This window comes from Eupeodes corollae, chromosome 2, assembly GCF_945859685.1.
Source record: "Eupeodes corollae chromosome 2, idEupCoro1.1, whole genome shotgun sequence".
Lineage (NCBI taxonomy): Eukaryota > Metazoa > Arthropoda > Insecta > Diptera > Syrphidae > Eupeodes > Eupeodes corollae.
This window is the reverse complement of record NC_079148.1, coordinates 138,265,564-138,292,425: the sequence shown is the minus strand read 5'-3', so window position 1 is coordinate 138,292,425 and position 26,862 is coordinate 138,265,564. Positions and strand designations below refer to the sequence as shown.

Here is a 26,862-nt window from a genome sequence, read left to right as displayed (position 1 = left end):
TTTTCAAAACTTATTTACTAAAAGGTGTTTCAACCTTAAACTTGGAAATTTAAATTAAGTGTATTCAAAGTAAAAATTTAAATATCTCAAACAAAATAAAATAATTCTTAGAATCAAACTTGTACAAGTTATTTTTCTTATTCATTTTATATCAAAGAGTTTGAATCAAAGCACACCTTAAAAAATCTACCTTTGACTTCATTCCTTAAAAAAAGAAAAAATACCAAATCAAAAGTGATCGAAAGCTTTAATTAACTTTTATTTATAGGAAAGTGAACACTTTTAACTCGATTGAAGTTCATTTTCCTATCAAAGTGTATTAACTTGGCCTTGATGGAATTAACGAGATTATCCAAAATGAAAGGAAAGAAAAATTAATTTCATACACTTTAAAAAAGGAAACCCTCTATCTGAAGTGGTGTTTATAACAACCTAAAGGGATTGTTGGTATCGCATCGCATGAGTCTTTTTTTTTTTGTAAATTCATTGTTTCTCTCATGACATCAGAAGACCCACTCTATTTACTTTGTATAACATAGAAGAAGGAAATGAGCTCTCATAACCAGGATTTTAATTAATTTGTCTTTTGAACATAAGCGAGTGTACCTTATAACCTAGAAAATGTTATTTCCTTCTTTAATCAAAAACACTCTCTCCTGAATGATGATGGGATACAAATCCATGTATAAAATATCTTATAGTAAAATTCGAATGTAAGATCATCAGGTGGTGTTTTTCTTTTCTTGGAAAATATATACATATGTGAAAGCATAATGGAATAGCTTTTGACTTTAAATATGCAACCACCCTTATATCGAACATAAAACCACCCTATTCTGATGCTCTTGTATTATTTCAAAATTATACATGAGGAAATTACTGTTTCTCACGTTTATGATGTTAATCTATCGCTTCTTTCACTACAAAAAGCTGCTGCTTATATTCGAAACCATTTTATTTTGTACGTACCTTTCATTAACGAAATATTCAAGAACATATTGTTCATTTTTTGAATTTCGTGCTTTGGTACAGACGTTCCTTCAAATATGATACAATAATGTTACAGCACTTACCCCAAAAGCTACGAAATTATCATTGAAAGTATTTTTCTGTAAATTTCGCCATTAGGTGAAAGTTCACATGAAAGGTTGTACGAGGACGAATATATACACATAGTAATTGGAATAACCCTCGACATTTGACCTACCCTTTAATTAAATTGTTAACTATAATAATAACTATACGACTCTTGGATGATGATGATGATGTGGGTATTAAATTAATTTAAATTCAACCAGCAAGTTGGTAGGAAAATACCTACGTACATGATTTCGTAGTAAATTGAAATGTTGTTTAATAAAAATTATTATACATATACTTCCACGTCAATTGAATGAATGAACATTTTCACATTTTCAAGAAAAATTCACATTTTTCATTAAATCCATAAATGACTTAAAAAACTGATTTCAACGAAATGATAAGAAAATTATTATCGATTGAGTAATGAATGAATTTTAATTTTTCATTCCTCCTCTCAAAAAAGACACTTTTTCTTTTGCTATCCATATCATTGACATTTATTTGATAAACAATTTTATTTTTTTTGTCATGCTCATCAAATTAATTTTTATTCATTTTATCGATTTGAAGTCATTCATTGATTCGGAAAAAAACCGGAAGAAATTAATTACTATAATGACCAAAAGCAGAAGGAACAAAAATTAATGAGCAAAGCAAAATGAAATAAATCAGCAACAACAATAAAAAAAAAACAAATAACATTCAAATAATATAAAGATGATAAAGATGCCAGTAATAATAATTAGTTGAATGATTTTGATATCTTTGTTATGAAATAAATCATTTTATTGGGAATTTTAATAATGGCAGGTTTTATATTTTGTAGATATAAGTATTTCTTCAAAGGATGAAGTAAACAAAGAGATATTAAAGTTTAAAAAGAAGGAAGGGTAAAATAAATTAGGCGCCAATAAATAATAAAAGATTTGGAATTTATCTTTATAGGAGTAAAATAGGAACAAGCAATTTTTGGGAAGGGGTTTATTGTTCAACTGGGAGTGGGAAAAATTACAATAAGATTATGAGTATTCTAAGAAATGAAAAATGGAAACCATAGAAACCATTTTTACACGTTTCATTCGTATAATTAGTCATGGCTTTTTAATACAATATTAATAAGAAATAAATTCAAAAAATATTAGACTCGTATAATTTGTGCCCTTATTACCTCTAATGTTTTCAAAAACTATGACACTTCATTTATTTCTTTACAAAATCTAAGTAATTTATGCAAGCTTATTGTTTAATTAGGTAATTTTGAATATTACATAAAACATGTTATTGGCGGAGTCCCCAAGTCCCAAAAATCAACAATTTTGTATAATGATAAAGGAAAATAATTATAATTAATTAAATACAAATTTTGTGTGTAATTTTTACGTTTCATATATTTTTTTAAATTTGTGTGTTTTCAAGATTTTTATAATAGTTTTTTATAAATAATAACGGTATTTTCGGAATTTCATGAATTCTAATTTTCAGGATTTAAGGTCTAGGAAAATAGCAATCGACGAGAATGACACAGTCCAGAAAACCTATAATCCCGAAAACCCGAAATCCCAAACAATGAAGTAAATTTCTTTTGTAATGTTCAACTAGTTCTTAATGCTTAAGTTAATGAAGTTACTTCCCATAGTAAGTTATTGTAATGGGTCCAATTTGTCGAATGAACATTTTGACATTTCTCGACGTTTAAAAGTCCCTAAATCGAAATAAGAGATTTTTAAAAGAGATGTCTGTGCGTGCGTGTGTGCGACGTTTTTCCGTCGTTCATAGCTGAAGAACCAGTGCAAATATCGACTTCACATACATTTTCAAGAAAATTACGTGAGTGATTTGTTTACCATAGCAGTTTAAAAAAAAGGGGAACATTTTGGTTAACCCTAAATATCTCTCGAACCAATGCGCTAGAGGCTTGAATTAAATTTGTTATTATATACTGTAACGTGGTATCAAGTCAGTATATTTTTTGAAAAAATCCAATCAACAGTATTTAAAAAAAAATTGAACAAAAAATTGTCACTTCGAAAACTTTACAAATACAAAATAATTTTACGAAATAAAATCAATTTTGTGCAATGAAAAATAATATTTTAAAAATCTGGTAAAATTTGGAGAAAAATCAAATTGACGTTTTTTTTATAAAAAATAAAAACCTAAAAAAAACAGTACTTAAAGTTGGTAAAAATTGATTTTCGACTCAAACATCTTTTCAAATCTTTGAGATATTGGCTTCAAATTACTTTGACAGTAAAATTTTGAGAAAAATCTTATTGACATTTTTAAAAAAAGACCTAAAAATATACAATACTTAAACTTGGTAAAAATTTACTTTCGACTCGAATAGCTTTCAAAAAATTACATTTACATTACATTACATTTCACACTACTATGCACATAAATGTGCAGAATAGAGAACACAGCACCTTGAGCAACTAAGGCTATGTAAGGTGATAACAACACAAGACATTAATACAAGACAGAAGGACAGAAGAGAAAGAACAACAGAAAGAAAGAACACATGACAACAGCACGCGGTGGGTTTCGAGACGGTCCCCCATCTTTCTACTAACCACGCTCACTGATGCTTGATTTCGGTGATCGATGGGAACCGAAGCTTTATCAGTGACTAGGCCGTTGCCTTCAAAAAATTAAAAATATTTTCTTCTTTTTATTTCACAGAAAATATTGTTTTCGATATTCAGTAGTTTTTTCATACAAAAAATAGTACGCGAATTTGGTACAAATTGATGTTCTGTTCTTGAAATCTCACAAAGTAAATGGTTCTAAAATTGGTAAAAATTTGTTTTCGACTAAAAATGTATTTCACAATGGATGGAACACTCTATGGCGTTAAAAAATCTTTTCTCTATAATCAAGTGCATTTTCAAAGAAATAAATGAATCCAAATACTTAGAGATATTAATTGATATAAAAACTATAAATCTAATCCCAGTATATTTAAATTGTTCGCATTGGCAAACGGACTTTACACATTTACATGACACAACGCAAGTATTGGGTGATAAGCACTTCGTCCTGTTGGGGGATTTTAACGCGCGAACCAGAAAAGAACAATGTTTGTCTTTTGGAAGCCGTCCTGTCCCAAGAAAATCAAAAGACGCAGAAATCAACGCAAGGGGAAAATCTATTTTGGAAATGGGAAGTTCTTTTGATTTGGCTATAATGAATGGTACTAAAAAAGGAGACGAGAAAGGTAAACTTACTTTTATCAGAAACCCAGTTAAATCTGTTATCGACTATCTTATGATGTCCACTGATTTGATCGGCAATTTATTTGATTTTGAAGTGGATAGTCAAATTTATTCTAACCATATGCCATTAATTACAACTCTAACCACGACTTATTCAAATATTCAACCCGAAACAAAAAATTTGCTTCTCCCTAAACTAAATGGCAGACAAATCGTGTTGAAATATATCAGGCAAAACTAAATCGCAGTATTACAGCATACGGTCTACATGAGCAGTCGCCAACAATGGAAGCTTTGCAGAGCGTGATAACATCGACAGCGGTCTCACATATCCCAAACACTAAGTCCCTTAAAATAAAATCAGCCTGGTATGATAGGGAATGTGAGTCTGCCCGGAAAAAATCTTTTGCGCTTCTTCATCTATACCAACATTTAAATGAACAGTCTTTGAAAGAAAACTATCTTGCAGCAAATCGAACAAACAAAGCTTTATGTAGATGCAAAAAACTTAGCTTCTCCAAAGAACAAGCTGAAAGTCTAGCGTACTGCAAAAACTCCTCGGAATTTTGGAAAGGAATACAAAATATAAAAGGAAGACCTTTTGTAACAAAATCACTACCGCCTGCAGAAACACTACGACATCATTTTGAAGGACAATTGAACCCAAAACTTTTTGCTCCTCCAATACAATACGCTAGACCAATTAATGTCGAAAATAAAATTCTAGATACAGAGATAGAGATTTCTGAAGTCGAAGCAGTTGTAGCCAAAATTAAACACAACAAAGCTCCCGGGATTGACTGAATCACAAATGAATCCTGGAAATACGCAACATTGGAGTTTCTTACACTTCTCACAAAAGTGTACAATGATATTTTCACCACAGGCAAAACACCGGATGCTTTTAGAAAATCAATACTTTTTCCCATATTAAAAAAAAGGAGATAAGACGGACCCATCCAACTATGGAGGTATTGCTTTTCTCAACTCATCGCTCAAAATCTTCATGGAAATTTTAAGAAGCCGACTCACAGCATGGATTGAAAGTAACCATATTTGAGTGAATTCCAAATTGGATTTAGAAAGGGATACCTAACAGTGGATCACATATTTAGCCTAACCAACATTGCAGAGGTATATATCCGTAGTCAAAAAAAAAAACTATACGCATGTTTCATCGACTTCCGTGCCGCATTCCATTCCATCGACAGCAATGCTCTGATGTTCAAATTGTTTCGAGATGGGATGTCTCTAAAATTTGGAAAAATTATTGAGGACATCTATAAAGAAACAATGTATGCAGTATGGGATGGGCAAAATCTATCTGATTGGTTTCTTGCCTTAGTAGGATTGAAACAAGGTTGCAATCTCAGCCCTTCAGCTTTCTGCCTTTATATCGAAGATCTAATAGAAGACATGCCGTGTGGAATAACAATTGATGGGTTCCGGATTAAAGTTCTGATGTACGCAGACAATCTTGTCATTTTAGCGGAATCTCCTGACAGTAAACCTTGACAAATCAAAAACAATGGTGTTTCGAAGAGGTTCAAGGCGATTGGCTGCAAACGAGAAATGGTATTATGGAGCGGACCAAGTTGAAACTGTGAGGGAATACCAATACTTGGGTAACACTGTGACGAGCAACTTAAACCTAGAAAAACAACTATTAAAAAAACTTTCTTCATCCAAAAATGCCATTGGGGCGGTGGGTGTGGAAAAATGTGTATAGTAACAAGGACCTAGCATTTAGTGCAAAATACAAAGTTTTTCTCGCAACGTCCGAATCAATAAAGCTGTAGGCTGCGGAATCAAGCGGCTGGAATCAGTCTGAAACCACTGAAAAACTCCTGAGGTTCTTTCTAAAGAGGAAGTTCCGACTACCCGACACAACACCTAATTACATGCTTCTTATTGAAACCGGTCTATCACCCTTATATCTTTCATCGTTTAAACTGCACTTTAACTACATTACCAAATTAATGTATAGCCATGTGGATAAAGTTGCAAGAAAGATTGCTGTTCGCGATTATAAAGTCGAGCTGATGGTTTCAGGAATCGAAAAACTTAGCGGACTCTTGTGAATTCTCTTTCAACCTAACTTTAGATAATTTAGAAGAATGGAAGCCATACCTTAACAGTCTACTCGAAAAGCTCCACTCCAAATCTAGAGAGAAAAGTATAGGAGAAGCTACTAGTTCACTACATAGGGAATTCTACCCCCTACTTCAGCACAATTTTGGGGAATCCAATTACTTCAAGGACACCAATAACATTGAAATAATATCATTGATTTTCAGGGCTAGAGGTGAACTTGTGGTATTTGCTTGTGTTTTATTTTATCGTAGAACAAGAAAATTCAGAATATACAAAATCACTGTCAAAGTTTATATAAATAACATTTTTCTCAAGAAACTAGTTGAGGTTTAAAAAATAAATACAAATTGGGGCATATTCATTGTAATTTTTTAAACACGATTCTATTTGAACTAAATTTAACATCAAGGTTAAACACAGCTGGTGTTCATGAAGAATTTGGCAGTTTCTTTAGTTTGAAACAGGTTTAAGGTATAATCAACTACAATTCTAGTACAGTTTCACTTAAACCTATACAAAATGCCTTTGAAATCCTTTAAATTATTATGTTTGCTGTTAGTTGAGACATTTAATGTAAGTTGCGCTAGTGCTATTAAGACTTGAAAGCACACAGGTATTGGCAAAGCTTTCATTGATTTCGATCTTCAATATTTAGAAGGTCAATCATAAACTTGATTGTTTTTTTTTTTTCTCGAATCGAAACCTTTCGGACAAATTGTCCTCATCTATTTTAAAGGGATCAATTTGGGTTTAGTAGAGCTCTTGTTTCTCTTGTTTTATCAAAATATTGATATATGCATAAGTTTTTTGACATTTTAAATCTTGTTTTTAAATTTTCAAACAAAATCATAACTTATTTAAGAACTGTGAATATGGAACATTGATGCTGAATAAACAAATTATCTGGTCATACAAGAGGTTAAATGTAACAAACACTAAAAGTTTTGGAAATTAAATCCAAGATCCAGGAGCTTGGATCTAGAATTTTCTTTTCTATTTGTTAATGCTGACACAACCTAAATGTAGTTTCCCAAATCGACTGTTCGGGGGAGCTACATGCCACACCAGATAAATGCAAAATTTCCACTCCTTTTCCTTTGTCATTTGCTTTTAACCTTAACTCTACGAGGTAAAAGTATTTAATTGCCTACTGTATTGTATATAAAAAAAAGGCTTAGTAAGTTTGCATAAAATGCATAATAATATATTTTAATTAATTTCAATTTAATTTAAAGGTTTTGAAACCAGCATATTTGAACCAATTTGTTTAATGCGTGCTAGTTGCCAAAAGGTCATTGGTTGCCACTGAATTTGTATTTGCTATTCGCCCATTTTTTTCAAAGTTACAATCTTTTGAAAACTCCTCCAAAAATCTGTATTTTGTTTGCTTCTTTTCTCGTTTAAATTCTGAATATAACTTAAAAAACATGATAGAACAGTGAGTGAGTTTGTACTAATTTTTTACTGTGATCTAAGGTCTTTTAAAATTGATTTTGTTTTAAGACTTAAAACTTTTGAATTTTTTGTAAACTTTACGAGTTATTGGTTGCATTCATATTTATTGTGCTCCACGCTAACAAAAAATTTCAGAAAACAAAATTTTGTCTGCTTTTTTGGAAAAATTGTGTAGTTGTCAAAGTTGAAATAAAAAACAATAGATACAGGTTCTACATTCTGAACACTTTTTTTAAGGCGCCGTAAGTATATGCATACGAAAAACAGCAGAAATTTAATGTTTTCTTTTTAAAGAAAATTATTTGGTGATTCATGCCTTCAAACTGTATCAATCGACTTTTAATTTGAAAACTTACAAGTTTTCTTAAAGTTTATTATATTTAAAGATTAAATTTATAAAATATTTATCTTTCTGTTTTTGATCATGGATATCTAGAGCATTAAGTGATGCACATCAAAAATGAATGATATTACTGAAATGGTCTTTCAACGAAGTTTTAAAATAGGGTACAAGTTTTGTTTTTGAAAATCTTCTGCAAATTGATTAAAAATTTTAGCTCTATTCATATACATTTTTAAAGTGGCAAGTTGCAACGTTGTATGTATTTTTAAAATTTATTCAAAAAACGAACGATATTTTTTTAAACATTCTTCTATTTTTCAATAGAAGGTATTAGTTAGACATCAATTGAGCACCTTGCATCAACGGGAAAGTCCATATTTTTAGCCTTAAACTCATAAGGGGTTATTATTTATATTATTTAAATAAACTTAAAAAATGATCAATAAGTTCTAAAAACATGCTAATACCTTAATTTATTGCCATTTAAAATATTTAATTTTCAAAAAGTTATTTTTTATTTCCTACAAATGCCACTTGACGTTGGATAAAAATAAGTTCATACGTGCGGAATACTGTTTAAGTGTAAAGAACCATCATTAAAAAAATCGACTTCAAATAAATTTTGTCTCACGGATAATAACACCAAAATGTGCAGACAGGACATCAAACGGTCTTATTTTTTTCTAAAAGCAATTTTTAAGACATGGAAATGCATATAACAAAGCAATAGTTCTATCGACTTAATTACCTGAGGAATAAACAAAAATATTAACTTCAAACTTAATTCATCTTATACAAAATGTCGTATTTGGGATTTGATATACTTTAAAAAAGTCAAACTGACAGTGTTTGAATACTTGTTGAAGTTCAATTTGTTTTACTACAAAAATATCTTTTGTAAATTTGCAAAGGAATGAAATGGTTTCAATTTTGTTTGTTTTGTTGGTTTATTCATATATATATCTTAAAGGACATACGGATACGATACACAAAGCCTATAAGATTTTTCAAAATGTTTAATATGTCAAATCGGATCAATTACAAAACTTCCAATAAAAACTTATTCATATTTATTGTAAGAATGTCAAAAAGATCTATTTGACTTAAATTCTAACAATATTGAAAGACTTTTCCAAAAATCCATACCTAAGTTCATCCTTCTAAATAGAAAGTCGCAAACTTTCTAAGAAGACAAAAAGCCACTTACATAACTCAAAACATTAACAAAAATAAACTTCTTGGGAAAATGTCTCCTCAGGCCCAGCATGAAAGTAAAAAAAGAAGAATCCACCAATTTTGTGGGTGCTTTAGGCCTTAAGGAGGCAATAAAATACCATCTCCAGCCTGTTACACATTGTTTTGATATACACAAAAAAAAAGTTTGACTATATACATATCTTCAATAAATAGCTATAAATGGTCTTTCAAACCCTATTAAAAACAAATAAATTTCTCACAGCTTATGTTTCCTATGTACACGTGCTTTGTCTGGTGATGTATAATTTTATCGATTAAAAGTAACATTCAATAAATAATTAAACTTCACAGATGAAGCTACATGAATGTAGGTAGACGTAACGTAGAGTATTTGTATTGCTACAAGGTGGATGTAGGTGTACGTACTTATATGAAATTTTGTTTAAAAACTTTTCCCACACCAAAAGACCTAATTACCAAACAATTACCTTCATAACCCTGAATGGTGGTTTATTCTTAAATAATGTTTCAAAAAATAAACTACCACCCATATTTACTTATAGTACACCTTTAATAAACCTTGATGAAAATAATTTATCTTCATATATTATTGTATATTAATAATTTGTCTTGCGTGTTAAATTATAAAAAGGGAGGTGTTATTACACAAACGCTGATAAATCGAACAAGCAATTATTTATGGTACATTGCGCATACATATTTTCTGTGTCGTGAAATTATGTTCTATTAAGGTGAAAATTATTCAAAATACCAGCTTTTATACAATTATTAGAATGTTGGCTTTATGGTATTTCTATACACAAAAACACACATATTATATGTTGAATGTGGGTAGAGTTGAATTTTATCTTCTATATCTATCTTTCTTATCCAAAGGTTGAACAAATGCATATAAACTTTTATTTTTCATTTAGCATTGGATTTCTTTCAATTTGGGGGTTTTAACCCTCACCTAACCTAGATTATGAATTTAAATCATTTTAAAGAGGTTTTATTTTGATATTTAAAAAATATATTTTTTTTAATAATATATCAATTGATGTCTAAGTTGACCACCAAGGGTTTGAGCATCATATCTTTTTTATGAAAAATTCCATGAACCATTCTCACTTTTTGCAGCCTAATGTCCTTGATAACTTCACGAATTCCATGTTCAAAGCCCTAAATCGATTGTGAAGAGAAACCTGAGCAAAAAATGTAGAAGCATCAAATCACAACATTTATAAAGTACCTTTCAACAATTTCGATACGATTTTAAAGCTTGTGTCTTTCAATTTTAAAAAGAGAGACTAGAATGCGACCCACACTGAAAACTTCCCACCCCGTCCGAGAATTTGTTTTGTTTAAAAGTTTGTAGGTTTTCGTGTTTTGTTAAAAAAGTTGTCAATTAGCTTTTTCTAAAAAATTTAAAAATTAAAAACAATATTTTTAATATAAAGAAATAGTTTAGTTTAAAAATCTGTTTTTTTTTAAATAGGTTTTTAGTCAAAAACAAATTTTTACCAATTTTACTAAAGTAACATTTCTTATCTCTGACTGCACTCTTGGAACTCTCTCTTTTCCAAGGTGTGTTTTCTCAAACATGGAAAGATGCATTTATATTAATAATTATTAACCTATTGCTAAACTTTCATGCATTCCAAAACTTTTTGAAAGCTTAGTTTATGATTCCGTTCATTTCGATTGCAAGCCCTTGTTCTCCCCCGCTCAACATGGTTTTCTTAAAGGCAGATCCACTACGACTAGGTTAGGTTAGGATAAAGTGGCTGTTGGTTGGGAAGTCCAACACACTTAGACCAAAGTATGGTTCGTTGTGATATCACATGGATCAGTTGATCAGCTTAACTCGTCCAGCCAATTGGAGCTCCGAATGAAGCGTAGGACACAAATAATGTCAGAATTTTTTAGATCACTGGCACTGTTGAAGTAGTAGTCTCCAAGTTGGAATCTACGTCTTTGTGATAAGGCAGAGCATGTGCACAGAAGATGAGAGATTGTCTTCTCCTCCTCCTTGTCCATGCAACTCCTACAAAAATCATTTTTAGGGGCTCCAAGTCGAATAGCATGCCTTCCTATTAAACAGTGCCCAGTCAGGACACCTATAACGTAGCTAATATGCAATCTACTCAGAGAGATTAACTGTTTTGAGCGCCTGGCGCTACGACTAACTTAATTGAATTTATATTCAAAGTTTTGTCAGCCCTCGAGAATGGCAAAGAAGTTGATGTTGTATACACTGATTACAGCAAAGCCTTTGATAAAATATCCCATAAGATAATTTACCTCAAACTAAGAGCCCTAGGATTTCCATCTATATTTATAAACTTGATAAGCTCCTATCTTCCGAATAGAACTTATAGAGTCCCTTTCCGTAACTCAGTCTCCAGTCCTATACATGCAACTTCATGAGTCCCACAAGGTAGCCACCTTGGCCCCTCTCTCTTCGTCTTATCTGTTAACGATGTCTGTCTTAAATTAAAAAAAACTCAGACATCTTAATAATTGCGGATGATAAGAAAATTTTTGTAAGATAATTTCTACTCCATCTGATTCCTTACTTTTACAAAAAGATCTTAATATCTTTTTTGTTTGGTACTGATATATTATTTACTCACCAATTGTTGATGGGCAATATAGATTCCCCGGCACTCCTGAGTGATATTCATCTTAACATCAACCCTCTAAATCTCAATCAGTCTCCCTTTTCTATATCGCTCATCACCGCACTATTTACGAGCATTTTGAAACAATGTCCAAAATTCTACGCAACGCTGCTATTCTAGTCTTCGACTTTAACATTTCCAAATCCCACTTGAAAGATACCCTTTACTTTTTCCCTTTTTGAGTCCGAATTTCTCATCTCTTTTAATTTTAAGTCTAACACAATCAAAATTGTTAGTTCTTGTACATTAAAGAGCTTTTATGTGGGCTTTAGGGCCCACATTAATTAATGTTGAAAACTGATAACAAGAACTTAAAAAAAAAAATTGTTAAGTTAGTGTTGGGTTAAGTTAAGTTATAGCTAGTACAAGCTGAATAAATAAATTTCTTGAAACGTCGAGAAATTTCAAAATTTTCAAACTCAGACCAATTACAAAAACTTTGATATTTTTTGTTTTTGCTCTTTTCCAAAAAATAACACAAATGTCAAAATTGTCTATATTTTTATAAATAAACTGTCAATAATTTTAAAATACACTGACTTTGTAGCTAAACAAAATAAACTACAGGACTACGTCAAACGAGCTTGTTCCAGTGTCCAAATTTTACGTTTTAATGGGGTTATTCAAAATCAAGGCAATACAAAAGTATGTTTTTTTTTTATTGAAAGAAGCCAAGTTAGGAAAAACAATCTTAAACACGATTTCATACAAATCTATCTCGCCGTTCTTAAGAACATTGGAATTGTTTATGTTTGACCAAACAATTTGTGTGGGGACTACTTTCGTTTTTATTGTTTATAAAATAAATTAAGAAATTCCTAACGCAACTCTTTTTTTAAAACCTTAATTCCCAAACTCAATCGTCCCGATGGTTTAGGATGTATTTGCGAGGTAACAGACACGCAGAGCGAAGCAATTTCCAAAGCTACTTTTTTCGACTTACATCAATTCCATTGTAATTTTATGTTTGTCGCAAGTAAAAAATATGCCCGAAAATATTTTGTCTGATTTTCTAAAAAAATTAACAATGGAATTATATATAAGTTAAGACTTAAAACGAATTTGAAAAAAGAAACTAAGACTAGACAAAACGATACAAGGATACAAAGTAAACTTTGACCTAGAAAATCCATCCTCGAGACCAAAATGAGACTTATTTCTATGATACCGAAACGGGTATGACATTTTTTGACTTAACGAGACCTTGCATCTCCGTGTCCAGCCCTAATTGTTTATAGCTCTGTTTCCAACATAAATTTGTCTAGTTTCTACAATCCAAAGAATAACAAGACATCAGCGTTTATTTAAAGTTCCTTTGTCCAAATACCTTCCATCCCACTTAAAGAGAGTCATCTCATAAATTTATTACTGTTAGTTTAGCTATCTAACTAGAACCCGAACCCTTTTCTTCCCACTCTCATAGACAAATATTATTATTTCAGAATCAGATAAATCTCAAAAGAAGACAAATAAACAACCCTTGTATTTTGGGGATAAAATAAAGCCTAGCATAGCAAAGCAAAGAAGCTCAAAAGCAGATTGCGTTAACTGTTTATATATAATTCACGGATAATAATGTTTTCATTTTTGGGATTTAACGGCTGCTTAAGATTGTTGGGCTGTAGATTAATATGCTTAAGTAAAAAGCCTGCGGAGGGACATCTGATGGAGAAAGTGAAAATAGAATATTATTTGCTTTTTCATGATGACGAGGATGATGATGATAATGATAACGATGAGTTTATATAGGGTCAAAAGTTCAAGAAAGCTGAGCCTATGAAAATTGTCATAAACAATTTTTCCCTAGAAAGGGTATAAAATTACGTTTCTTTTTCAAATAAACCAGAACTTAAAACCTGATGGAAAAACAGTCTAGGGTTAAGATGAATAGGTATTTATATATTAATGGAATTGTTTAGAAGGGGATAGAATTACTCTTCAGCGAACAGGTGTAATTTAAGACATTCATTGTAATTTAAGACGTCCTTGGAACTCTTTAGATTTACTTTTGCAGCTCTTAATTTTGAAAACCTGTGTTTTTTCTTTAAATTTAATTTAATGTTTTCTTTATTTTCAGAAATTCATGGAACTTCTCAATGGTCACCACAAGGAGGAGCCAGGCTTGTGACGATTTAAAGTGATAGTCTTGAAGTTTGTTACAAACAACACGAAGACCCCTACAACCATCATATTCGATTACATATTACGATTTATTTGAAATTTAAAAACTCACATCTTTAGTTCAACAAAATTGCCCCAAACTGTATTCCCATCAAAGTCGGATAGTACCTCCGTCTTCGTCGTCGTCGTCGCACCAACAACACCATCGTCGTTACTCTACCATACAAATAACGAACACGAACACAAACACAAACACAAATACAAATACCGCCGCCGGTAATAATACAAAACAAACAGACCTGTTTATGGGTGCAGTCGGTGAACTTGAGCAAAAGACGAAAACATTTGAAAGATACGACAGTGTCGAGGAGAAGACCAGACCCACGGGCTTCACATCAGTGTTTTCGAAAATAATCGATGGTATGCCAGCTGCAACGATGTTCTCGAAATTCAAGAGTGGCACCACTGGTCCACAGAATCCCGTCGATACGAATCCAATAATTCAGTATTTCGAAATTGGAAAGCAGACAGCTTGTGCCGGCCCCGAATTGGCATGGAAAATTCATGATGCGTATCGGAAAAGTGATGGCAAGGTATTTACCCTTGGGTAGTTTTTTCTTCCTTTCCTTTATTTAGTCCTTGGTTTTTGTTTTTCTTTTTGAATGCGAATTTTGGTTTGTTGTGTGATGTGGTGAATTATTTTTTTTAACATACGTAGAGAGCTTTTAGCAATTTAATCCCAAGAGGGTTAGAAATTGAAATGTTTTCCAAAGAATTGTGAAGTTTTTCATGCATCAATCCGAAGTTCACCCATCAGGCCACCAAATTAAAGTCTCTCTCTCATCATGATGATGGGTTATGGACGATGGAAGTTTTACGCTGTTGCTTTATTTTGTTGGAATGTGGTCGTAGAACGGGAGAGATTGAACAAGCCAATCAATTGATTTTGTGGTTTTCTTAAGGCTTTCCCAAAACTGATGTGAAAGTAGCTTTAATTGGATGAGGGGATATGTATATGGTACACTTTACATATAGATATAGAATCATGTCTTTGGTGAAGAAGGAATTCGAGGTTATAAATTGATAAATTGAAAATATGTTGCGAAGGAGAGAAAACCTTCTTGGCTAATTAGGTAGATTGCCGTTGATGATAATAATAAACTGTGGTCATATAGAAGGATTTTCCTATAATTAGCATGATATTAGTTAATAATGGGGTTTTTGAGACATGTGAAAATGTTATTAATTAGGCGTTAGTCGATTGATTTGAGATGAAAGCTTTATCAACCATAATATATTGAACTTATAATGATGGCCTGAATTTTGTTGAATTTTTTTTATTTTATAAGGAAAAAACGTAAACTTGATATTTTGTTCTACATTCTACAATAACTTTAAACTTTCTAAATTTTAACTACAGTAAAAAAATTATTGTTTAGATTCACGTTGGGCGCCAGTTAAAGTTTTATGTTTACGGGAATTAATGGTTATTTGTACGCAAACATTTTCAATAATGATTAAATATTGAAATTTTTCGTGAACACAAAGGTTGGTCTTTAAAAAGAGTAAATAAAAATCTTGTTGAAAAGTTTTGCTAAATGAACTTAAACCAATTTACAATAACTTCAAATTCTTTTAATTTGAACTATAATAAAGTCTCATCTTTAAATTGATAATGAAACGATGAAATTAAACAAACAAAAATAATTTGAAGGACTTACGTTGGGCGCCAATTAAAGTTTTTGTGGTGATTATAACCAAATTTTCTGAATAAGGATAAAATATTGAAACATTTTATGAACACAAGAGTCAGTTCAACAAAAATTAAACATTGTTAATGCTTACAAAGCAAGATGACTAAATACAGGGTTATCCATTTTGCGGTTTCAAAAGTAAACTTAAATAAAACACATTACAATATTTTTTGTTCATGATTTGCTTCTTATTATAAAGTTTGAACGTACAAATTTTGTGTGAAATACTACATCATTTAAATAAAAAGCACGTGAACTGTTGCAAGCATCGATTCTTTTGAGGTAATTTATGACCACTTTTTGAAACACATTAGGCGGTATTTTAGCCATAACTTGACGAATGTTGGTTTTAAGTGCTCAAGAGTTAAAGGTTTATTTGAATAAACACGTTCTTTCGCATAGCCCCACATGAAAAAGTCCAGTAGTGTCAAATCTTTTGATTTTGGTGGCCAGTTGATAGAAATTAATCGGCCAAGAAATGCCTCTTGAAATAAAGCTTTATTCCCTCGAGTTCTGTAGCATGTGGCATGGTCTTGTTGAAAACACATATTCTCCAAGCCGTATTCTTCAATAGCAGGCAAAAAAAAGTTGTTTATCATTTGAGCATTACGCTCCGAATTGACGGTGACAGTCATTTTATTGTCGTTTTCGAAGAAATAATGTCTAATAACAACTCCGGACCAAAAAGGAAAATACGCCATAATGTGCAATAAGACAGTCCTGATTCCTGAGAACGACGAGGAATGGACACATTCGGGTCATCAGTAACACTTTCATTTAAAGGCAGCGATATTTTCAGTTGTACGAACCAAACGATGATGCACAGGCCTTGCAATATCTCAATATCTGTAACCAAAACATTTACTTGCTTAGGTCCTCAGACCTGTTAAGTCTGCTGGGAACCCCTTAAGGGGCATATGGCCCCTCTACTACGCCTACGCGCCATCGTTTCAGCTTCCTCCAACTCTTGCCTAGTGACGCTGATTCCTCCTTGACTGTGGCATGTGCTTCTCGGCCGTCCAGCTAATCTTCTTTCATGTGTGAGTGAATTCCACTGCATTGCTTGGCCTGCAATGCAGTCGTTACCTTTTCGAAGAGTACTCGTATGTCCAATCCATTGCCACTTACGCCTTCGTATAATAGAGTCTACAGGTTCGTGACCTGCCCTTCTATGAACTACCTCATGCGATACTCGGTTTGGCAAGAAAGTCCTTAGAATCTTGCGAAGACATCTGTTTACGAAGGCTTGCAGCTTTCTTGTAATGTCTGTAATACCCTTCCAGGTGCTGGACCCATAAAGAAGCACAGATTCGACATTTGGGTTAAACAGTCGTAGCTTTGTTCTTAAGCTGATAGAGTTATTCCTCTTAATTTTCACACCCTACCAAACGCCGCTTTTGCTTTGCTGATGGAGCAGATGACGTCTTGTTCGGTTCTGCCTTCGATGGTGGCAATACTTTCGAGGTATTTAAAGCTCTCCACTTTTTCCACTGGTTGCGAGGAAATATTTATTTGAGAGGATGGTCGGGTTCGGAGGCTGACAATTTTTGTTTTGCCAGAATTAATGTTTAGCCCCACGACTTCGGCTTCTCTCTACAATGGTTGTCATTCGATGGAGATCCATGATTCATGAAAGTAAGCAAACTTCGTCTGCGTAATCAAAGTGCTTTAAATAGGGTGTCAAAGTATATTGATCCCTCTGCTACCTGACAAAGCTGCGCGCAGTACATCGCTTTTCACCAAAAAAAAAACAATATTGGTGACAGAATACAGCCCTGTCTGACTCCGCTACGTATTTCAAAATCATCTGACAACCTACCATCGTGCATGAACGTGACACTTGCTTTAATAACAGCAATTAGATTTTCTGGGATGCCTCTCTTCCGTAAAGCTAACCAGATATAATCCCTGTTAACGCTTTCAAAAGCCTTCTCGAAGTTGATGAGCAGCAGGTGTAGCGGTGATCGATATTCAACGCACTGTTCAATAATGATCCGCAATTAACTAAATTAAATTTGCCAATTGCTTGCGTCGCTCGTTGGACGATTATGTAAACCAATATTTCCTCTTAAAGCACGAAATGTTGCTGTGCTGTGGCAGAATCACCATTTTTGTAGAAGATTTTAACAGTTTTTATGCATTGTGCGAAAGTTAAGCTATCCATTTTCACAAATTTTAGACTTTCAACTTTAAAAAAAATGGTTTAACAACTTAGTTTAAAAGATGTCGAATTCCAGCCCTATTCTTTTGAAACCGCAAAATGGATAACCCATCATTATAATACACACTAGGAATTGGAGAAATAGAACTTAAAGCTGAAAACACTTAAATAGTGGCTATCATTTTGTCGGCTGCCAAGCAATTTATCTGTAGTTTTGTTTGACATTTCATCATGAATAAACTGACACTTGAACAACGCTTCCAAGCTATAAAAAAATATGGTTCTGTTGGAAATACGTACCGCGCGAATGTTGTTTCACTTTTGATTGATTGGATACGTGTGAGAGGAATTCTACGAATAAAAAGGTTTTATTGAAGATATGTAGGAAAAACACGTCTTGTATCTTTTAGGATCACGTTAAAATTTTAAATTCTTTATTATACCAGTGTTTCAACTTAACAAAAATAATATCTAGTATTGCCAGAAGGGCTGTAATATTAAAAGTTAAAATTTATACAGGAAGATGTCGCTGTGACATGGCATTTTCTTGAGAAATTGACTCTGTCAATTAAATTTCATAGTCATCTAACCATTTCGGTGTTCTTCGTGCGCGAGTGGATATAAAATTTTCCAATTCTTCACTGCTGTCGTCTTCGTCGTTCGCTTGTGTATTAACCCTTGAGTTAACGTCATTACTTTGAATTCTGTCATCACTTTGTCCTGGGTATTCTTCTTCGTTGAGTTCGTTGAGTTGTTGATCGGTGTCAATTAACAGCTGGTTGTCATTTTGTTTTCGTTTGTTGAATCTTTTTATCTGTCCTGTGTGAACTATTCTTGTGATTTCCTGGCCGAGATGATTGATCCTTCGAATTTTAATAACATTTTCACCCAATATGTCTATGATTTCAAATGGATTAGCTTCGTATATGAGGTTCAGTTTATTTGTTCTGATTGGGTTCAATGCCAGCACTAAATCTCCAATCTGCATTTCAAAAGACTGTCGGTCTTCATCAATTTTAGTTTTGTTTTGGATTTGTGACATTTTGAGTGAATTGATTGCCATTTCCCTGTCTCGGTTGAGTCGTGTGAGTTTCTGAATTCTATCAGTCGTAGTATCCTCCACCGTTCCCAGAAGAACTTCGTCTCGAATTCGGGGCTCGAATCCATGTAATGGGTAATGTGGTGATTGTTGTAATGATGAATGTTTACTCGAGTTTATTGAGAATATGATTTCAGGAATATAGGAGGACCAGCGTTGGATGTTCCTTTCCGAGATGTACTTTCGAAGGATTGATGAGACAGTTTTAACTTCACGTTCTATTAATCCGTTGGACTCTGGCCAATAAGGTGGTGTTGTCAAACCTTTGATACCAAATGCGGTTAAGAAGTCTTGAATTTCTTTTGATGTGAAGCTCGTGGCATTGTCATTAATAATCGTTGTCGGAGGTCCGTGAATTGATATTATTTTGTCTTTGATTAGTGATATTACATACTTCGAACTGACATCGGGTGTGGATTCTGCGATGACGTACCGAGTTGTATGATCAATGATAATGAGAATATGCTTTTTACCTGATGCATCCTGTGGGAAGCTGCAATGGTCCATGGAAATTACATCAAAAGGTCTTTGAGGTATGCTTCTTGGTTTATGTAGACCAATCCTTTTACACGTTCTATGGTTAAACAGTTGGCATGTACGACAGCTTGCGACGTAATCTTTGCAGTCCTTCGACGCTGAAGACCAGAAGTATCGATTAGACAGCTTTGAAAATGTCTTTTCATGATCCATATGGCCACTGTGGTCATGGCACATCTCAAGAATACTTTGTTGTAATGACTTTGGTACAAGAATGCGGCCGAAACCTTTGTTGTTTTTATGTAGTAATATGTTATTTTGAATAAAATATTTCTTTTTTATTAATTCATGGTGTTTTGTATTTATATCGCTGTTAATTATCTGGATCAAAAATTTGCATACTGGGTCATTGTTTTGAGCGTAGGAAATTTTTGTCTCGTCATTCGATTTAAGAATTAGATGTGCCAACATGTTGGTTGGGATCCTTGAGAGTGCATCCGCACATACGTTATGCTTTCCGGATTTGTGTTTGATGGTAAAATTGTAAGATTGAAGATCCAAGAGCCATCTTGCAAACTTTCGATTAAATTTACTGTTTTGTAGTAAGCATGCTGTTGTCCAGTTGTCAGTAATTAAGGTGAAGTTTTTTAAACCATAAAGGTAAATATGAAATTTTTCGGTTATGGCCCAATGAATGGCAAGGCTTTCGATTTGGTTAATATGAAGGTTCTTCTCGGAGTCCGCTAATGCACGGCTAGCATATGCGATGACGACTTCTCGTTTGTTTTGTTTTTGTATTAGGATGGCTCCTAATCCGCTGAGTGAAGCATCGATTTGAACCTCAGTTTCACAATCGTTTATGAAGTGTGCAAGTATCGGTGGTGATTTGAGTTTTTGTTTCAGAATTTCAACGGCATCTGCTGCTTCCTTAGACCAGATGAATGGAGTCGAGTTGTAGGCATCACGTATTGGCAGTGCAATTTTGGAGAAGTCTTTTATGAACCTTCTGTGGTGGGATGCGAAGGCGTTGAAAGACTTGGCATCTGTTTTGGACTTGAATTCTCTGTTATAACGGTCGATGGCGTTTATGCGATTGGGATCTGGTCGTATTCCTTCAGCTGATATGCCATAACCAAGGAAAAAAATTTCACTTTTAAAGAGTTGGCATTTTTGAAGTGAAATACGAAGACCGCTTTTAATTAGATTGATTAGTGCATTTTCAAAATTATTCAATGCCGTGTCGACGTTCGATGCTGATTGGCCAATATCATCCATGTAAGTTATAGTGTTGGTGGTGTTTTTGAACGTGTGTCGCATAATGCGTTCCATTGTTTTTGGAGCGTTTGCTAAACCAAAAGGCATCCTCAAGAACTCAAACACTCCGTCCTGTGTCACGAATGCCGTTTTGTGGATATCTGAAGGTCTTACTTTCACCGTCATAAAGGCAGTTTTTATGTCCATCACATTGAATAGTTTGGATTCGGGTTGGACAAGTTTTTCTATTACGTCGTCGATGTGTGGTGGTGGAAAATTGTCTTTTAGTAGTTTTTTATTAAGATGTGTATAATCGATAGTCAATCTGCGCGTTGTACTTGGATGGTGGGGTTGGTTGACAATTACAACTGGTGATGCATATTCGGATTGTGAGTCTCTAGCTATTTTGAGTTGCTTCCACTTTTCTACTGTTTCATTTATAAATTGTCGGTCGCTCCAAGAATAGCGATATGGCTTTCTAGAAACTGGAATGTCGTCACTCGTATTCAGAGAATGTTCACCTATTGTGCAGTGGCCGAGAACATCATCGTCCGTCGAAAATGCTTGTAAATTATCGTGTATAATTTGTTTAAACCTCAAAATCTGTATGGTAGAAAGATTAGTAAAAGTTGTTATTTGATCTTCGATTTCTTTCGATAGGCACTTCGGAATAGTTTGAAAGTTTTTGATAATACATGAGTTGATGTTAAGTCTGGTTTGTGGGATCAAATTTTTTTGAATTTGGATATCACCGTTTGGTTCGATGGTTATCGTTAAATGGTTTGCTTTTCTCCAATCGCTACCAAGTATGAGTGGCACTGGGCTGTTATTGATAACTGCGACAGGTCCAAAAGTGCAAGATATCTCTCCCACAGATATGAATAAATCTATTTGACCTGTTGGGTGACACTCGTAGCCTATAGATGAAATGGAGGGTCCGTCGTATTTTTGAATAATTTGGTTTGGTGGTATGGATCGACTGTCGATGACCGATTGTTCTGCCCCACTGTCGATGAGAGCTGATATAGGTGTTCCGTCAAATGCGATAGCCTCAACTATCGGAAGACCACGGTCGCTACATTTTGACTTTATAGCACAGTTAGCTTGTTTTGAAAGGAACTTGTTTGGGCAGTTGTTGATGGAGTGGCCTGTTTTATTGCAAATATGACATGGTAAATGACATTGGGAAACTGGATGTGAATTTTGCTTGCATCGTGGACATTTGTAGTTATTTTGGCTATTTGGCATGAATTTATGGTAATTTTGTTGTGGATTGGATAACGATGGATGATTATTGTACTGTTGTGGGGCTTTGAATACGTATGGTTGCGGTTTATGTGAAATGTCGTTGGGAAGGTATTTTGCGATATGTTTTGTGTCATAGTCCAAGGTTTGTCCTATCTCAAACAATTTAGGGATGGAATTTGGTGCATTTATGCGCATAAGTCGTCGATCTGAATGGTCGACAATGCCCTCTATGAGGTAAGTAATTTGGTCCTCTATAGGAATCGCGATGTTGTTAGGAGTTTTAAGTATTATTTCCAACTTACCGCCTAGATACTGCGTGATGGTTTCGTTTGGTTGTTGAATCCGAGCGTTGACGCGTTCGTTCCACTCGCGCAAGGTTGGAGGCTTGACAAAGCGTGTCTTGAAGGCTTCTAGCCATGATGACCAGTCCTTCTTCTTTTCACCTTCGAAATTTTGCCAGTTTCTTGCGATACCAGTTAGCTTGCTTCCTCCAAAAGTGAGCATAATTTCATCACTCCACCCATTGACTTTTGCTGCTTTCTCAATACATTTTATGAAATTTTCACTGTCGTTGCTATCTTCGCCGCTGCATTTTTGGATTGTTTGGGTCATGTCGGGATTAAGAACAACATGTTGGACGTAGGGATTGGGTTGAAATGTTTGGACATTTGAGATGCTTGCAAATGAGTCATCTTTGCTTTGGACGCTACATAGAAGGGTGTTGTTTTCAAGTATTATTTTGATTGCATCATTTTTGTCCGAAGGCTTTGCCTCCAGTCCTCTTTTTTTAATTTCATCCTTAAGGAAATCTAAGGTGAATCGACTTAGAACGGAGGATTCAGTTGTTGTTTGGATCAATTGTTCCAGAAGGGACATTATGTTTATTTTTTTGTTTAACTTGATTTATTGTCTTTTATTTATATATTTTAGTGATTAATGAGCGAGATTAACAAGTTCGAGTAACCGACTGCGCCATGTGAGAGGAATTCTACGAATAAAAAGGTTTTATTGAGGATATGTAGGAAAAACACGTCTTGTATCTTTTAGGATCACGTTAAAATTTTAAATTCTTTATTATACCAGTGTTTCAACTTAACAAAAATAATATCTAGTATTGCCAGAAGGGCTGTAATATTAAAAGTTAAAATTTATACAGGAAGATGTCGCTGTGACAATACGTCAGTAAACAAACCTGCCGTACTTAGAGATAATCTTTCAGTGGATGTTTAAAAACCGCTACACCTGAAAAACTACATTTTTTAAGTGCTTTATGGACTAGTAAAAATTTTGTCCCCGTACTTCTTTAGAAAAGAACGTTACAATAAATTGTGACCGATAGAGAGACATGATTACTGACTTTTTCGTTTATCAATTGAAAGAAGATGGTGCGGTGCAACAAGTTTCCTGAAAAATTGCTTAATTGAAGGCAACATTTGGTTACCGAATAGTTTAAACTTACAAGAGAAACCCTCGAATTTCCCTTCAAGATCGTGTGACTTAATTCTTGAAGTCCAACATTCGAAAAGCTATTGCCAATATACGGAAACAAATATAGTAAAAAGTCCTTCAAAAATGGACTTCGAGATAAGACTACGTCTAAACTAGCCATTGCGGTCTTATGCCAGAGATGATATTTAAATTATTATACCAGACATTTTGTATTCAAACAAAGCAAATTTCATGTTAATGTTATGTCAATACCTCTAAAAAATTGGCCTTTCTAATATTGATGAAATCTTATTATTTGATGAAGATCCCTGCGTTGGGTGCCAATGTCCTAATCAATAAAAATGAGTTTGAAATCCCCCCCTACCTGATATACATTTTATCAATCCTATATTTTTACTCTTTGAAGATAAAAAATGTCCTTAAGGTGTCCATTAGTGTTGACCAGAGGACATCGATAATAATTGCAACCCCACTTCTCTCTTTCTCTCACGCATTTTCTTATAAACCTGACTATCATTGTTAGAAGAGCCAAAACAAAAAAAAGATTCCTATCAATTTATTTCGTTCAAATTTGGATTATAAGCAAGTAAAATAGCCAATCATAAAAAAAAGACTTTTTTCTCGATTTCATATCAATTTCATTGTTAGCATCTGTTTCTGTCCCAACAGACAGCGAGACCAGTCAGGCTTTTCCTCACAGACGACAAAAAAAAATACAAGCATAAAAGAAAATATCCACGGGGCATGAAAAATAGAATCTCCATGACAAATAGCATTTTTAGTATCGCTTTCGATACCTTTATAGTTCTATTTTATATATACCACCAATATTTGGAATGTCCCTGCTAACGTTTTTGCTATATCTTCAATATACATACCTACCTACCAAAGCCTTGGGCGCCATTTAGATTTAACGAAGCATAAAATCGAAGAAAGAAAAATATATAAAACTGAAGCGAACGAAAACAACATCACCTGTAACATTCTTCACCATTAAGTAGATACTATATACTTATCCCTTCAGATATCAAAGGCATATAGAGAAGGGGAGGAGGCTTTTGATATCTGTTTCTAGATATTTTATACCATCTTCATCATCTTCATCATCTTCATCGTCGTATTCGTCGTCGTTCTTGATGTGGGTACCCTCCAAACTAAACCAACCAATTTGGCTAAAGGACAATTCAATGAAACAGATTCATTTGTATCTTTCATCTGTCTCATTTTTATATAAAAACGAATTCTCCACGTCCCAACCACCTCCCAAATTCCAACCCCAGTAGCAACAGCTTGCCAAAAATATGTATTTAATGGTGTAAAAAGCATGGAATAAATTCGTCAACATCGCTTTTACTTAGATGATATTTTTTTACGCCCTGTCACAAAAGACACGCAGAAAAAAAAACGTTTTTTTTAAAATGAATTGGATTATAAAAACACAAAGCAACAGCAAAATACAAAATAAATTTCACAAGAATAACAGCGGTTTTCTAAAAATTTGATTTCTCCTGAAAATAAAGCTAAAATGTGAATTCTGGAAACAGGACTTTATAACCCTTAATGTACTTCCGAAAGTTTTTGTGCAGAATAGAAAAATATAATTTTGAGTCTTCTGAAACAAATCGAAAATAGGAATTTTTCAGGGGAAAACTTAAATTATATTTGAAAAAAATATGGTGAAAGACTTATTTCCAAAAAGTTAATTTTTCAAATAATTAAAATGGTCCTTAAGAATTTTCGATGGGTTATCCTTATCGTAATCTAATGTCAACGTTTCAAGATATTCATTTCTACACACATTAGCTTTTCAATGTTTTAAATTTAGTTTTGAAAATTTTGTTCTTAGACATCAAATAAAATATTTCACTGTTTCCCTTGTGTTTTGGTCTTATTGATATTTTTTTGACATATAAAAGAATTTCTTTAAAATGTCAAAAAAAAAACCTAAACGCTTTGAATGTCATTATAAGTATACAGTAAAAAGAAACAATTCCATCAAAGATAAGCTATTTCGTGATTTCTATTTTTATTTCTTTCAAAGTTAAATTCCCGATGGAAAATAATATAAAATGACATTTTAAAACCCAAGTCACGTCACGAGAACAATTTTCATTGAATATTATCTACATATTAGAAAATGGTGCGATAAAGCTAAACAGGTGCTATTTTGGAATTGTTTTTCTGTTTCCATTGAGAATAAGTTGAAAAATGTTTTGAATTAAATATTAAAAATAGGATTTAAGATAATCTAAACGAGTTTGCATATGAAATGAAATTGTTATTTTGGTAAGGGGTTATGTTTTACGTTTTATTTGATAAATATCTTGTAACACTTCATAGACATCCTTCAATCAATCATTTCGTTTTATGTCTTATTCCAATTGATTTACATTGATTTGGGTTCTTTAAAGAAAAATATTCATGTCAAGGAGGATGTTATCCATATAATTGAGATCCTTTTCACTTGAAGAATATTTTGTAGAACCTAGAGTTATAAATATAATTTTTGTAAGACAGAATTTTAAAACAGAATTTTGAAATTAACAAAAAAAAAAGAATTTTCACCCATGTGGAAAGTCGATTCTATAGTATTGACAGAGTATCGGATTCTTGAGCTTAGAAACTTTGACTTAAGATATATTGTCAAGTAACTTTGGCGTTTTAATTGCGTTAAGTCCGTTATAATTGAGTTCTTTTGAGATGTCTAGAATATTGACCTAATTTGTAATCAAAGTGGCGCTTATTTAGTTTATCAGTTTGTCAAGCCTGAAAAATGAATTAACATCAATTTAAGCCTGAAATTTTATCGGTGGACCTAAGGTTTTTTCAAAGTACAACAACCCTAAAATTAAGTTAAAAAACACGATTTTTACAAAAAGTTGACGAATAGTTGAATTTAAAAAACAGAAAGATTTCCACGAATTGAAAATATTGGCATTTCTCGGCGTTTTCAAGGTCCTTGAGTCAAAATAAATAATTTTTAGACAGATGTCTGTACGTCCGTGTGCACGTACGATCGTACGTGCGTACGCTTGAAGTTTTTTGGTCGTACATAGCTCAAGAACCATTAGAGATATCGACTTCAGATGAATTTTGTTATTCAGATAATAATGCAAAAAGATGCAAAGAGGGCTTTTTTTGCACCAAAGCAATTTAGAAAATAGGTTAACCCAAAAAAACCAAAAAATCAAAAAAACTGAAAAAAATAATTGTCGCCTCGAATATTTT

The 26,862-nt window shown here is 33.2% G+C and overlaps 1 protein-coding gene across 1 annotated transcript in view; it reads left to right on the top strand.

Moving 5' to 3' along the window:
* Window positions 1-26,862, top strand: part of LOC129946974 (SCY1-like protein 2) — a 156,065-nt gene that overhangs the window by 23,699 nt on the left and 105,504 nt on the right. Inside the window, exon 2 of the mRNA XM_056057360.1 lies at window positions 14,149-14,785. Within this exon, the coding sequence (XP_055913335.1) occupies window positions 14,498-14,785 (288 nt within the window). The 5' untranslated portion in view covers window positions 14,149-14,497. The remainder of the gene's footprint in view (window positions 1-14,148; window positions 14,786-26,862) is intronic.